The 13761-nt window shown below is 32.3% G+C and overlaps 1 protein-coding gene across 1 annotated transcript in view; it reads left to right on the top strand.

The window, feature by feature from the left end:
• The first annotated feature begins 5351 nt into the window (after positions 1–5351).
• The window catches only part of LOC133180328 (receptor-type tyrosine-protein phosphatase mu-like), a 46496-nt gene continuing 38086 nt past the window's right edge, over positions 5352–13761 (top strand). The window contains exons 1-5 of the mRNA XM_061314874.1: positions 5352–5448; positions 10201–10431; positions 11024–11275; positions 11455–11595; positions 11763–12004. Of these exons, the coding sequence (XP_061170858.1) occupies positions 5352–5448; positions 10201–10431; positions 11024–11275; positions 11455–11595; positions 11763–12004 (963 nt within the window). The remainder of the gene's footprint in view (positions 5449–10200; positions 10432–11023; positions 11276–11454; positions 11596–11762; positions 12005–13761) is intronic.

Here is a 13761-nt window from a genome sequence, read left to right on the forward strand (position 1 = left end):
TTGTAATCATTTACAATCATAATAGGTCAAAAAATATATACCAATCCAGGCATCCATTTTTTGGTTTGTATCATCTGTCCTTAATAGAAAAAAGTAAAATTTTAACATTTGAAAAATAACCTTGGTTAACATTTTTCATTTTCACCCGTCGGTTGTTGAGAAATAGAGATTAGTACTGATATTAGAGTGATCTAGTGGCTTATGTCTTTCACTCTCTGATACACTGTAGAAAAAGGCAAATATGCAGACAATGGTTTTACGAAAGTCAAGGGGGACCGAACGGTTCATTTTTGTCCAGGTTTGATACAATGTGTGCCTCCGTTGTGCACGATTCCTGTTGATTTTTTGAAGTATTTGTCCTAAGTTTGGTTCGTTCCCCGAGACTTAAATCGTACCCTTCATGCATCTGCATAACATTTTGACTTTAAAAATACTTCCTACTTTATATTTCCTCTGGCTTTTTAGGCATATACATGTACAGTGTACCAGTCACAGCGTTATCTATGTGTTTCCGGAGCTCGACAGCATTAAACTTATTTTAAGATGAGGGGAAACCTCCTCGAGTGTCATTGTATTTTCCATCTTGCAACTCGACATCACACTTCTAACGACGTTTACTATTTATAATTAAACTGGTCATGCATGGAAATTTTGCAACAAGTTTAATTAGATGCAGGAGAAAGTATAAACTATCATGGAATTCACAGTCTAGATCGACAGAGTATCAGGACTAAAATGCATTTGCACTAACATAAGGTATATAATTTGTCACACGATTGCCTTAAAAAAGTAATTAGAGTTATTTCTCTGGCACATATATTTAACCTAGGTTTTAAACTGTCATTAAAAAAACGCCCTGCATATATATTTCCTTCGCGGTAGATAATGCTGATAGTACATCTGTTTTATCTTTATTATCTAAAATGTAAACAAGGTTTGTTTCCTATAACATTTTAACTTCTCAACTTAATTTTACTTTCCACGTGCTTTTCTAATTTAGAATGGTAGTGTTTTATCGAAGTGGGCTTTAACCTCCTAAAAAAAATGTTCTTAATTGTTACGTCTGGACTTTAATTATTGTGAGTATTAATTATATTTTGTCCCCTATGCTTAATACCACTGACATCAGTATCATAGGGGTCATGTATTACCCGGGGCACGTTATATATGTGTGTTACGTTTTCCATTTCACTTTTTTTTTTTACCTTATTCAAACTATCAAAACCAGTTCCGTTGAAAAGAATACAAGTGCGTAGCCCTCAAGAAGCTTTTATATAGACTGCTGAGTATTCAATGACTTTCAAACGTTTAACTGAACTCGCTCTTAATAAACTTCCTTGTCCTCGGCCCTGCATAAAACAAAAAGTAAATGTTACCAATCCGTTTTTGACATTTATCAACGAGGTGTCTGCATTATATGGTAAGTAAAGATAGAAGATAAATAAATTTGCCTTTGGTGTGTATTTTAATATTTTGCATACTTGTGGAATCGAAAAATAATTACATGTATGATAATAATTAGTTGACCGTATTTTTACTATTTACAATGTGGTGAGCTTATTACATATATGTTCCTTCATATGCATTAATTTTATGTACAGTGTACTTATTCAAAAAATAACCAACACCATATCATCACTTTATACCTGTACAGACTCTAGCTACGTATAATAAACATGCAGTTGCCTTTTTTGTCTTGCTGAAATGCACATTTCCTTTTTCAGTTCAGTAAGGCTGTCTTAAACCTTTTATTTCCTTCACTACAGAAAAATGCTTTAAACTGTTTCTTCTAAATACCTTGAAAAACGAGCGTGCATGCCTTTTTGATAGATGTTCATGATTTAAAAAAAAAGGGGGATGGGTGAACATTGTAATCCGACTTTAACTTCGATTTTGTGATAATTAACGACAAAGATTGGAGCTCAATAGCGACTTATTTCACCTAGTAAGTTGTCCCTAAGGTTGACAAAAAAGTGTTCTTATATACCACAGTTGCAAACCTTTGTTTTCCTCATATGGTCATTGTTATTATTGCCGACGGTGGTTTTTACGACCTGTCCAATCTGTAAACAGTTAAATGAATAGCAATGTATGCTGGTTTACTGTTACTTTTCATTTTTACTTAAAACACATGGTGAAAGTCAATCCACAATGCAATATTAAGCGGATTTAAAGGAAAACAATTGAACACAATTTCATTGTTTTTTTAAGGAACAAAATAAAATAAAAAATTAAAATAAGGAACTTATACAGGAGTCATATTCTCTCACTGTGGTTTTTCCGTCTTAGATAGAGTATTGAAATACCCATCATAAAACCCTTCTCAAAACCAGGGAATCTACCTGACATCTGTATTCACTGATAGTACAACAAAGAAATGTAGATATAATGAAGTAGAAAAACTAGAATTATATGTTTATTTAACAGTTGTATATGAATCTGAGCATGGGAATAGTAAAAAATAATTTTCATCTGTGAAATGTACGTATAAAAACAAAATGCTTGTGTTTTTTTCGTGATCGAGTACATAATTTTGTACAATTCCTGTAATAGTTTTAGTTACCAATTATGCAGTTCAACTGGGGTGATTTTTTTCTGTTTATGTCACGCTGGAAACTCATTAACTAGTAGCAGGTAAATTTATTCTGATGTCAGAAAATACAGTTTCTTATTCAAGCATGTTTGTCGAAAAAGAAAATCAAATACATAACTGCAAAAGCTGCAATAAAAATAGCTGATTGAAGAAAGTTTAAATGAATACTAAAGAGAAAAAGACATTTCCACTGATTTACCTAGTCCATGGACAGTCTCGCTGTAGTCTCATTAGCTCTACTGGTCAAAGACCAGGCCCCAGGATTATGAAACAGCCTTAGACTTAAGTCAAATTTTCAATCAGCTGTAAAATGTTTATTAATTATTGAATCAATCTCTAAATTTCCAGAGAGCAACATTTTCGTCAAGCAATATTGAAAAATATTTTAATTTTGGTCTGCTTGACATCTATAACATTTAAATACAACTGAAAGATTTTGACTTAAGCTTAAAATGTTTCATGATCCCGGGGCCAGAGGAGCTTATGCGGTAGTAAGGTGTCCGTCCGTCCGTCCATCTTTCTGTCCGTCTGTCTGTAAACAACTTTTCAAAACGCTACTCCTCCTAGTTTTCGGTCTGATTTCAGTATATAATTAACTTGGCACACAAGTACAACTTCTGTAAGATACATAATTTAGTGCATCGGTTTTTGATTTTGATGAACGGTGTCGCCATGGTTACTAAAATAGATTTTTTTGAAATTCTTTCAAAACGCTACTCCTCCTACAGGTTTTAGTCCAATTTTAATAAGATGTTTTACACAAGTAGACAACATATAGATGTATTGTTCCATTTTTTGTTTATTAATGATGATGAAAGATGTTGCCATGGTTACCAAAAAAAAATTGTTTTAAATGCTACTCCTACTAAAGTTTAAGTCTTATTATGATTTTTATGTAGGTACACTTCACTAAAATATATCTTTCTTTATTATAAGTACACACCAGTAGAGCTTCAGTCTCGTCAGAGACTTCTGGCTTTATCTAGTAAGAGCTACATCTACTTCGATCTCCTCGGGCGGTATTATTATTTGAACACAGAAATAAAAACATTCTTATACATTTCAAGGGATTAATCTGATCCTGATAAATTTCGGTCGATATCTAGTGCGTTATGTAATAAAAAGGTTTTCTTTTTCCCCTAACAAAATATGAGTCGCTATCATTCTTAAGTATTGTCCTTTTTTGTGTTAAACCAGCATACGTCTTTTATCTGTCTATCTAACTTGATGTCAGCCATGTACTGTTATACCTCTATACTGATTTTTTCACTTCCTGAAAACCACGGTTCCTGATACTCAATGATTTTTTTTATCCATTTATGATGCAACATTTGTTGTTGAAATCAAATGACCGTAAATTAATAATTGAAAACGTCCAAGAGTGTTTTCAACACACACGTAAAAAAATTGTTAAAAAACAGAGCCATTATAATCGAATCTGAATATTCCGAATTTCATTCCTCTTTTGATCTCTATTTTTTTTTTTAGGTCCCTTAAATTTCGAAAAAAAAAAATGATGGTCACCTGTATTATTTTGCCCGTTAATTGAAGAGTTTGGATGAAGATACTCAACTAAATAAGTTCGATTTTAAAGCAATATGTATATGAAATAACTATTTTGTAAAAAAAAAAAAAAAAAAAAAAAAAAAAAAAAAAAAAAAAAAAAAAAGCTTCGAATTTCAAATGTAGAAATGTTACCATTTCGTTTTGTTTTAAGTTTATCCAAAAATTGATATGTAGCTAAACTTCGAAATCTCGAACACGAATATCTCGAATCGAATACCCCGGATATGTCGAAGTAAAGCCGCGGTCCCGACAAAATCTGCTCTATAAATGATTAAAATAAATCCCTTTATGTCGAACAGAGTAATATCGAATACCCCGGTTATCTCGAAGTAAAATTGTGTATCCATTCATTCAAATCACATGCGTCATCTCGAAGTCACGATAATTTTCCGCTCTGATTATCAAGTCGTTAGGTAAACTGAATGCTCTACTGATAACACCCACCTGTCTGTCACGCACGGGTTACCTGTGTTCCGTGATCAACAGATAATAGCGATATAATTATTCGAGGTGTATGTATGGCTTTATTACCTTGAATTAAATTATGCAAGCGTTGTGTGTATAAGGCTAATGCATACGCGTGGATGACACGTGAATTGTTTTTGTGGCTGGGGTACGTTAATCTTTATAATAGCTATTTTATGCTATGTGTAATATACGCTCTTGCTTAGTTTACATTGTATGCGTATCAAAGTGAAAACTATTAACGTCAAAGTGAAACAAAATTCCGTAATTTAATGCAATTAAAATTTATTTTTCCTGTGTAAGAGCGCGCAGAATTTACAATTGTTAAAACGCACATCATGTTAGCGTGTGTTTGAAATTCGTATTAACGTCAAAGTGAAACAACATTCCGTAATTTAATACATTTAAAATTTATTTTTCCTATGTAAGAGCGTGCAGAATTTACAATTGTTAGAACGCATATCATGTGAGCGTGTGTTGCAGTGAAAACTTGTGCTATAGTGCCATGCGATTCCGTGTTGCTCTGTAGTAAGAAAAAAGTGACTGTTCTTCTTTTGCATTTGATTTTATAATGATAAAATATTTTTTTGTTTTCACTGATTATACATGTATGACCATCTTTTTACAATTTAAAAAAAATGTATATTTCGTTTACGTTATTCTGAAAGCGACCGGTTTCAAATTTACAATGCATAGACGAGATCCGGTTATGTATACATTAGAAAGGATGCTAGAGGTTGGCAATCGGCAATCCTCGGCTGATTCCGCTACGCTCCATACAAATTATGCGAGGTACGAGCCACCCGAGGAGCTCCGAGTGAGCGGTTGGTATCCGTGCATACTATACAAAGTTTTTATTTTGTGAATTTTAAAGGGGAGGTCAAAATCTTTTTATTGCTAAATACATGCACGTGTATATTAAAGAAATCTTAATACAGAATTTCAAACAAGGAGGAGTTTGTGGTGTTATTACTATAAAGTACACGTTCAATACGCGAAGTTTATTTGAAGTCCATTTGAATTATAACCCTCGATATGTCGAACCCATGGATATCCCGAAGTTCATCAATGGTCCGTTCAACTTCGAGATAACGAAGTTTAACTGTATCAAATGTTAAAACAAAATTTTCATTCCAGGAATCTCTATAGAATTGTAAAAGTCAGTGTACTGAATTTCAATCGAAATGGGCATGCATTAATCCTAAATCTTTTGAAAAGAAAAAAATCTCTCTTTTTTTTCAATAAATAATATGTGATGAAATCCTGAGATTCTACTGGATATACTCGTACTATTAAAGTCCTTGATTTTAAACTAAAAACGTCCAGCGTCTCGTTTATCTGAATTGAGGATTCATTTGTTTATGCCATATTTAGGCATTTGTTATTTTTTTAGGGTGGAGATGTTGATTCTAAGCTTTGTCCAGTTTCTCTTGTGTGTGACATCTGCTTGTGGCGTTGGTAAGTTAATGAAAGATTAGGAAAAAACAGGCCTGGAATACATTGCATGTTTCTTATTTTATATTATTCACAGGTAATGTATCAAAAGCCACGTATTAGTCAATCCTTTAGATATTCAAAATGTTGCTTTGGTGGTTTTCAGCATGATATAATGTCAATGTAGCACATGTACAAACATAATTACATTAAGAGTTTTCTGTAATAAATTTTCGAATATTTTTCATTGAAATATTTTAAAAGACTGTGTTGAGTTTTGTGCAGGAGACACTCTACAGAGTTATCTAAAACTGCATGAATAGTAGCTGATCCAGCGATAAAGGAGTTAAGAAGGGAGTCAGGACACCACTTAAAACTTTGCCAAATACGCATGGCATCCTGAAGGGCTTAAGGAAGTGCAATACACTAATTATTTACTAACAGTTTAATGCTACTATAACAGTGTTTAGTTATTCATTATACAAAGTTGAAAATTGTAAATGTAAAAATAAAAAAAAATAATTATGTAATTTCATATGTGAGGGTAGATGTAATCCTTCTTTAGCAAGACAATTCTCTTGATAAGATTTAGCGAGACCCAATCTACTTGAAATATGCATACGTTTTCACGAAGCGTTGTTTCAGACGTGTCACGTGCACAGTAGCATTAATTGCCGTCAGAATTGAGTACAATAACCTCACAGTTCAAATGACGTCAAATACGCTAAAGTTTATTGCGATTCTTGCATAGGAGTAAAAAGCTTTATTTTTTTTCTGCCATTTATATCTACATGTATTATTATAATTTATTACATTTTCAACAGTGAAATACTGTAATTTATTTATTGAATAAAAGTGATATTCTCACACAGTGTGAAAGGATATCAAAATGGTATTCTCACAGTGTGAGAATATCAGAAGTACGGCAAAACTCTCCACTAGTGAGACAAGTTTTTTTTTTATATTTTCACTCGTGCTTCACACTCGTGAAAATATTTAAAAAAATCCTGTCCCATTCGTGAAATAAATTCCATATTTATCTACAAAACATAGACTATCCTCTATAGATAAATGTCGGATTCGATGCCTTCCGTAAATAATCTTATGCCCTGTTCACACGAATGCGCATTAAAAATTTCATTCGCAATAAATTTATTCGAAGTAAAATAATGAGAATTAAACTAATACGATTTAAATTGCGTTCACACGACAGCTAATGCGAAGTGAACTAATGCGCATTAGAAATTTGTTTCAACAGTAAGGCAATTATGACGTCATTTGTAAATCACGTCATCTGCAGAGCAGATGTACATTTGACACAATGTCTTAGCGTCTGTACACATTTTTAGCAATAAACTTGATTTTCCTTTGTTTTTATTTAAAAATAGCATAAGTACGTAAATCTGACCACCGCCATATGGCATGTGGTTTAATTTTGCTATTACGCATGCGTCAGAATTTAATTCGAATTAGCTTCGCTTGGCGTTCACAAGGAATTAATGCGAAGTACTTTGATGCGCAGTAAATTAATTCGAATTAAACTAATTCGCATTAAATTTTCCGTGTGAACGTGTTCAAATGAACAGGACACAAACTGTGTAAACATTGATATTTGTAAAAAAAATTCATAAATCGATTGCATATTATTAAAAAGTCTACCTCGAATAGGCGAAAAATCAGAACATTCTGAAAGAAACTGACTTTTAGTTAATGGACATGAGTAATTTTTAGATGGCCAATGCGTGTTCTTGAAATAATAATTTCATCCTGACGTTTCAGGTCGAAGTCTGAACTTTTATTAACTCTGTTTTCTACAGAATATTTTTTTTGTATCACAAATATTCCAGAAAATTTGCCAAAGAGAATAAAGGATAAAGTTTTACAAAATATATCAGATCTGCAGAAGGAATTTCAAAACGTGTAATTTGATACTGAAATGCTATTTTTGTAGCATTATGGGCCTTAGTGTTTCCAGGGATACCAATATGACTTGGAATCTAAAACAAGTCAATTGTTTTACCTTGTTGATTGAAAGGATAGCACTGGCTTAAGATGTATGGGTCACTAATGTTCATATTTTTTATGGATTTTAAACAAGAGAGCGATTTCGAAAATATTGTATAAAAATGTGAATACATGTTGAAGATTAAAAATATTCGAATGGAAGTGGAAGTGGTATATTGCTTTTGCTTCTGCTGTGAAAATTGTTGCTTCATTCGAAAGCTGTGAAAATGCCTTTTTAATCACTGCAGCCGATGCAACTTTATTTTTGTCTTTTGAACTATTTGTATAAATTTTTTATAATGTTTTTCTCGACTAATTTCTGTTTGAAAATGAGAGAATTTAATTGTCTTTGATTTCTTCAATTCCGTTAAAGATGTATCTACACTTGGTTTAATTAATTTACATGGTGCTATCTCAGAGTACGTTGAGTGTTTAATTAATGTCAAAAGGTAGGTCAGGGTCCCGGGTGTGTTTTCTAGATCTTAAACCAATGGGTTTTATACATGTTTTACTTTCATCATATACATCTTCACTCTGCGGATGACAAACACAATCAAATGCAGCGTTTTCAGTATTAGTTTTTACTTTCAGTATATACTCTAAGGTGAATTTAATTCTTCTTAAGGGCAGATGATATAAGCAAAAAATTGATTCCTGGATTGGTATATATTTTTAGACCTATTTTGCTTGTAAATGGCACAAATAATAAATTGCAGTTTCTTTCTATTACAGCTGTATGTTAAAAATTCTACGTTTCTGTAACCCTCCTTATTAATCTATACAACTTTTTGTCACTTTAAATCTCATTATTGTGAAACTTTTGATGAAAAATTAAAAACTATGCGGTTAAACTTACTCATTTTACTTACATAAACATGTCTTTAGTTGTTATTGTCAAGATATTTGATAAAAATTTGTTTGTATCACCTGTCCTAAAGTCGAGAAGTGGTTCATTTGCTTGACTGAATAAATTACTAATGACATTTATTATCGTTGTTGTTTACCGAAAACGAAAGTAGACTTAATCATTACTACATGTGTATGCCAGTGAAATTTAAGTACATTTTATGAAGAATATCTGTTACCTAGGGTAATAATAGAGGAGTAAGTATGAGTTCTTGTGCAGGCGTTTCGGAGTTTATCTGCAAATTTCATTAATTTATAATTACGAGTATACATATTATTTCTTTTATCAGATGACTTTTGATTCTGAATTTTCAGAGAATGCAGAACAGATTGCCTTTTTCCGTATCTTGTATCTTTCCACTTCTGTTCTTAAAAGATTTTTATGTATCTTTATACTAATTGCAACGTTGAAATATTTGCTACTATCATGACTAACAACTAAGGCGTTTTGACTAGTGATTCCTTTTCTTGCATATTTTTATGTTTTAGTTGTAATTGAAAAAGGGGTTCCAGACTATTGCAATTTTTGTAGGTCATACATGTAATAGCCAGGAATCTGAAATGTTATACATGTATTTAAAGTACATGAATTTATATTTGTTTTTGTTTAATCCTCAACACCTTTCATGAAATAAGCCCAATTTCGATATTCATAAAAATTTTTAAATTTTCACTGGAATTGTATTTATTGGTTTGAGGGTGAAATGGCAATTTTCACTTTCAGATAAACTTAACATTTCAGCATTGTTCACGTCACAATTTGGCAACTTATAAATTATATGGCTTTAAACTTCATTTTCTGTAAATGTACAACTTAATAAAATTCAGTTCTTCTCTCCTAGTCGCAGTGGTTAGAGCGTTTGCTCTAGATTCACGGAGTAAGGAGTTGATCCTTACCTCGCGGTTTCGAATCCCACTTTGGGACGTGGAGACCGGTCCTTCGGATGAGACTGTATTTATAAACCGAGGTCCCGTGTCGCAGTAGGTGCTGGCACGAAAAAGATCCCTAACTGCTCAATTGCCCTGAGTGCCGAGTATATGTCAAAATTTTCAGCTCTTCACTGGCAAGTGGTGGCGTCTCCATATGAGCGAGGAACGTTAAACAACATTAAACAAACAATCTTCTCTCCTAACACAAGTTCCTTTAACCTCACATAACACGGGATCTTTTTCAATAAGTGTCTTTTTGCAATATTTATTGTCAAATAATGTGCGTATTATTTATTTTATAGGAAATTTAGCATTACAGAGACCTGCTTGGCAGGAGTATAATTTTACCGATAAACCTATAAAATGGGGTGCCTCAAAGGCGGTGGATGGGCTGTTTGCCAACCGTGGAGCTAATGGAAACCAATGCACGATCTCGGGAAACGAACAGCGTACTGCGACATGGTGGGTGAATCTACAGAGTGTGGTCAGCATTAGTTATGTCAAAATCTACTACAGAACTGATAATTTTCCAAGTATGTATAATATATTCTTCGAATTATTTTGTGTTCGTTGGACATCAGAAGGAGTCATATCTTCTGGGGCTCCAGTTTAAATTTTAAAACTTCATATACTGTATGCAATGTCATTTTTGCCTAGTGTTATTTTCACCCTATCGTACCTCTAAACGACAAAGGATGTTAGAGAAATAACTCCGTTGTTCTTTAAATTCTCCCCGTTGTAAATTCCCTCAAACTGCGACGAGGGCGAAAATAAAACTTTTCTATATATCTCCTTAGGAAATGTGCAGCCCGAACATTTCATACTTCTCACCAAAAACTGTGTTTCGCTCATGTTATTGTTTATGCTCATTCAAAAGCGAGAGGACAAAACAGTATTCGACAAACTTCCCAAAACTATAAAACTGTCATTTTATTGTGTGTGCACACTAAAACGTTTAACTCCAATCCCTTATTTGTATTAAAATAATGAATTCTATAGATACATGTAATAGTTGAAGGCTATGGTACGAGGATTCATTCATCATATTCATTGCAAGAAAAAAATACAAATCTGACTCAGATGGATACTATGGCCTATGTACCTCTTGATTTTATATCATTGTAGGTCCTAGCGTATACGTTAGTCGATTTGCAGGGTTTTTCCTATATGTTTCCAACACGACCGCAAAAGAAAATGGTCATCTATGCTTCCATGAGATACAGAATATCAGTGGTACACCTATAGAAGATCAAAGGATAAACTGTTCTGTTTATGGACAATATGTTATATACTACAATGAAAGGAAAGCTAATGTGACGTATCCTAGCTACTACTCTAAAAAAGCATATAATGAATTATGTGAATTGGAGGTTTATGGTGAGCTGAATTATATATATTCATGTATATCTTGCATGTTTATAATAAAATACAGCTTTTGTGATTCCTTTTTGAATGTTGCGTTCTGCATGTTGGTAGATAATTAAGTTTATAAGATAACTATACTAATTCAGATACACCAAGAGCCAAAATTTATACACATAGAATATATAAAATAGGTTGCCCTGTTCCTGGAAAATATGGAGTACATTGTAATCAATCATGTTCAGAGAACTGTCAGGGACTGCAATGTGATGCTGTTACTGGAAACTGTCTGAATGGCTGTTATCCAGGATATCAAGGCCCCCACTGTAGTTATTGTAAGTCATTCCCTGTGATCTAGTATTCTCAATTTTCTATAAATATATTATGATCACTGAGTTGTGAAGGATAGAATGATAATTATGCAATTTAATTTCAAAATAAAACACGTACGGCATATCTTAATTATTTCTAATTCATTTAATAATGAACATTCATTCACTAGTAAATTTAGCATTGCGGAGACCTGCCTGGCAGGCAAATGAGTATTCGCAAACTTGGAATGCTGCCAAGGCAGTGGATGGACAATATTCTGACCGGTCAGCAGATGGAAACCAGTGCACAATATCAGCAGACAGGAAACAAACAGCTACGTGGGGAGTGGATCTAGGTAGTGTCGTCAGCATCAGTTATATCAACATCTACTACAGAACAGAGAATAAACCTAGTAAGCGTGCCATCTGTCTAGTATTCCCAGCTAGCAAAAAAACATTTTTAAAATGTTTTTAAAACATTTTCAAAATGGTACGAAAACATTTTCAAAAAATGTTTTAATCACGTGATTTTGTATGGTTTTTAAACGTTTTTAAAACATTTTAGCAAAATATTTCAGCAAATGGTATCAGAACATTTTCTTAAAATGTTACAAAAACATTTTTCGAAGATGTTTTATTCACGTGATTTTGTATGGTTTTTAAAACATTTTGCAAAATGTTTCAGTAAATGTTGTTAGAACATTTTCTTAAAATGTAACAAAAAGATTTTCAAAAATGTGTCATTCACGTGATTTTGTATGGTTTTTAAAACGTTTTTAAAACATTTAAGCCAAATATTGCAAAAATATTTTTCCTAAATTGTTACTTAAAATTTTCGTTTGTATGATTTTTAAACTTGATGTGCTTTTAGCATGTTTGATATGTTTCATCATTAATTAACTTTCAAAGAATGAAACAGAAAAATTCAAATGAATGAATTTTTTTTTAATTTTAATACAAACTCATATTCAATATGTAAATCACATTTAAGTTCCATTTCCGGTACAAGTTTTGACTTATTTTGTTTTAACCCACCAGGTTTTTTTTTTGTTTTTTTTTGTTTTTGTTTTTTTTTGTATTTTTTTTTTTAAGGGAAAAAAAAACCTTATCCAATCCATTCACTTAATTCACTAAAAGAACAAATTCCCGGAAATCCTTTCTACTGGCAGAATAAACAGGCCTTCGTTTAGGTCACTGTTTATTTACAATTCTACAAAAAGCATGTATTTACATCTGTTCACTGCAGGTTCAACAGAGCGGCGGATCTATTATTTAGAATCACACACACTGAAAAGGCTCACAAGGAACCTGTCCTCGAAAAGAAGCTCTTGCATGTTTTGTAAAGCGCAGCCTGTAAATATAGAGAAAATACATTTTAATCATCGGTCTACAATATATATATATATATATCTTTAAATGATGAAAATATACAAGAATTATATATTTTAAATAATAAAAGCACAAGTACTTTCCCCATTTGCATTAATGAAAAGAATTAGATCAATCACTATAAAAATAATATTGTTGAAGAGTAATATTATTTAAGTACACAAATGTTCCCTTCACCAAAGACGGGTCTTTTGAATGTGGCAATTTAAATGAAATTCAAATATCTTGATCCTGTTGATGGAACTGACAAAGCAATTTCATTTTTTGATAATCATTTTATATGATGATTCACATTAAACATAAATTTGATGCCTTAAATAAGTATTCAATTCAAATACCTATAAGGCTTTGTCTTTGCTACACATATGCATACAAAAATACAATCATGTACTGGTAGTAGAAAAAGTCATTTTAAAAAAATGATCTTTTTAAGTCTATGATAGAGGAATTATACTCACCAATCAGAGTTAATAATCCAGCGCTTATATGATCTAAAGTCTTTTCTTTCAAATCGGCAACAAGAAAACGCGCAAATCTTGTTTACCAGAATTCAAATTTTGGCCTAGATAAGCTACAAACCACTATACTCTGTAACGCGCTGCCCAGCAGGAAAAAAGCATAACAAGGTTACCATGTCACTGAAACTGACCAGTGTGCCAATCCTAATCTAATGCTTTAGAGTTAAATTTTGGGAGTGGATCACAAATATGACGACAAGATTTTAAAAAGGCTGTGTTATTGTTAACAGTGTTCTTATTTATTTAATTAATTATTTATTTGTTTATTTATGCTTTTATTTAT

This window comes from Saccostrea echinata, unplaced genomic scaffold, assembly GCF_033153115.1.
Source record: "Saccostrea echinata isolate AGI-Se365-2 ecotype Australia unplaced genomic scaffold, CSIRO_AGI_Sech_v1 ptg000006l, whole genome shotgun sequence".
Taxonomy (NCBI): domain Eukaryota; kingdom Metazoa; phylum Mollusca; class Bivalvia; order Ostreida; family Ostreidae; genus Saccostrea; species Saccostrea echinata.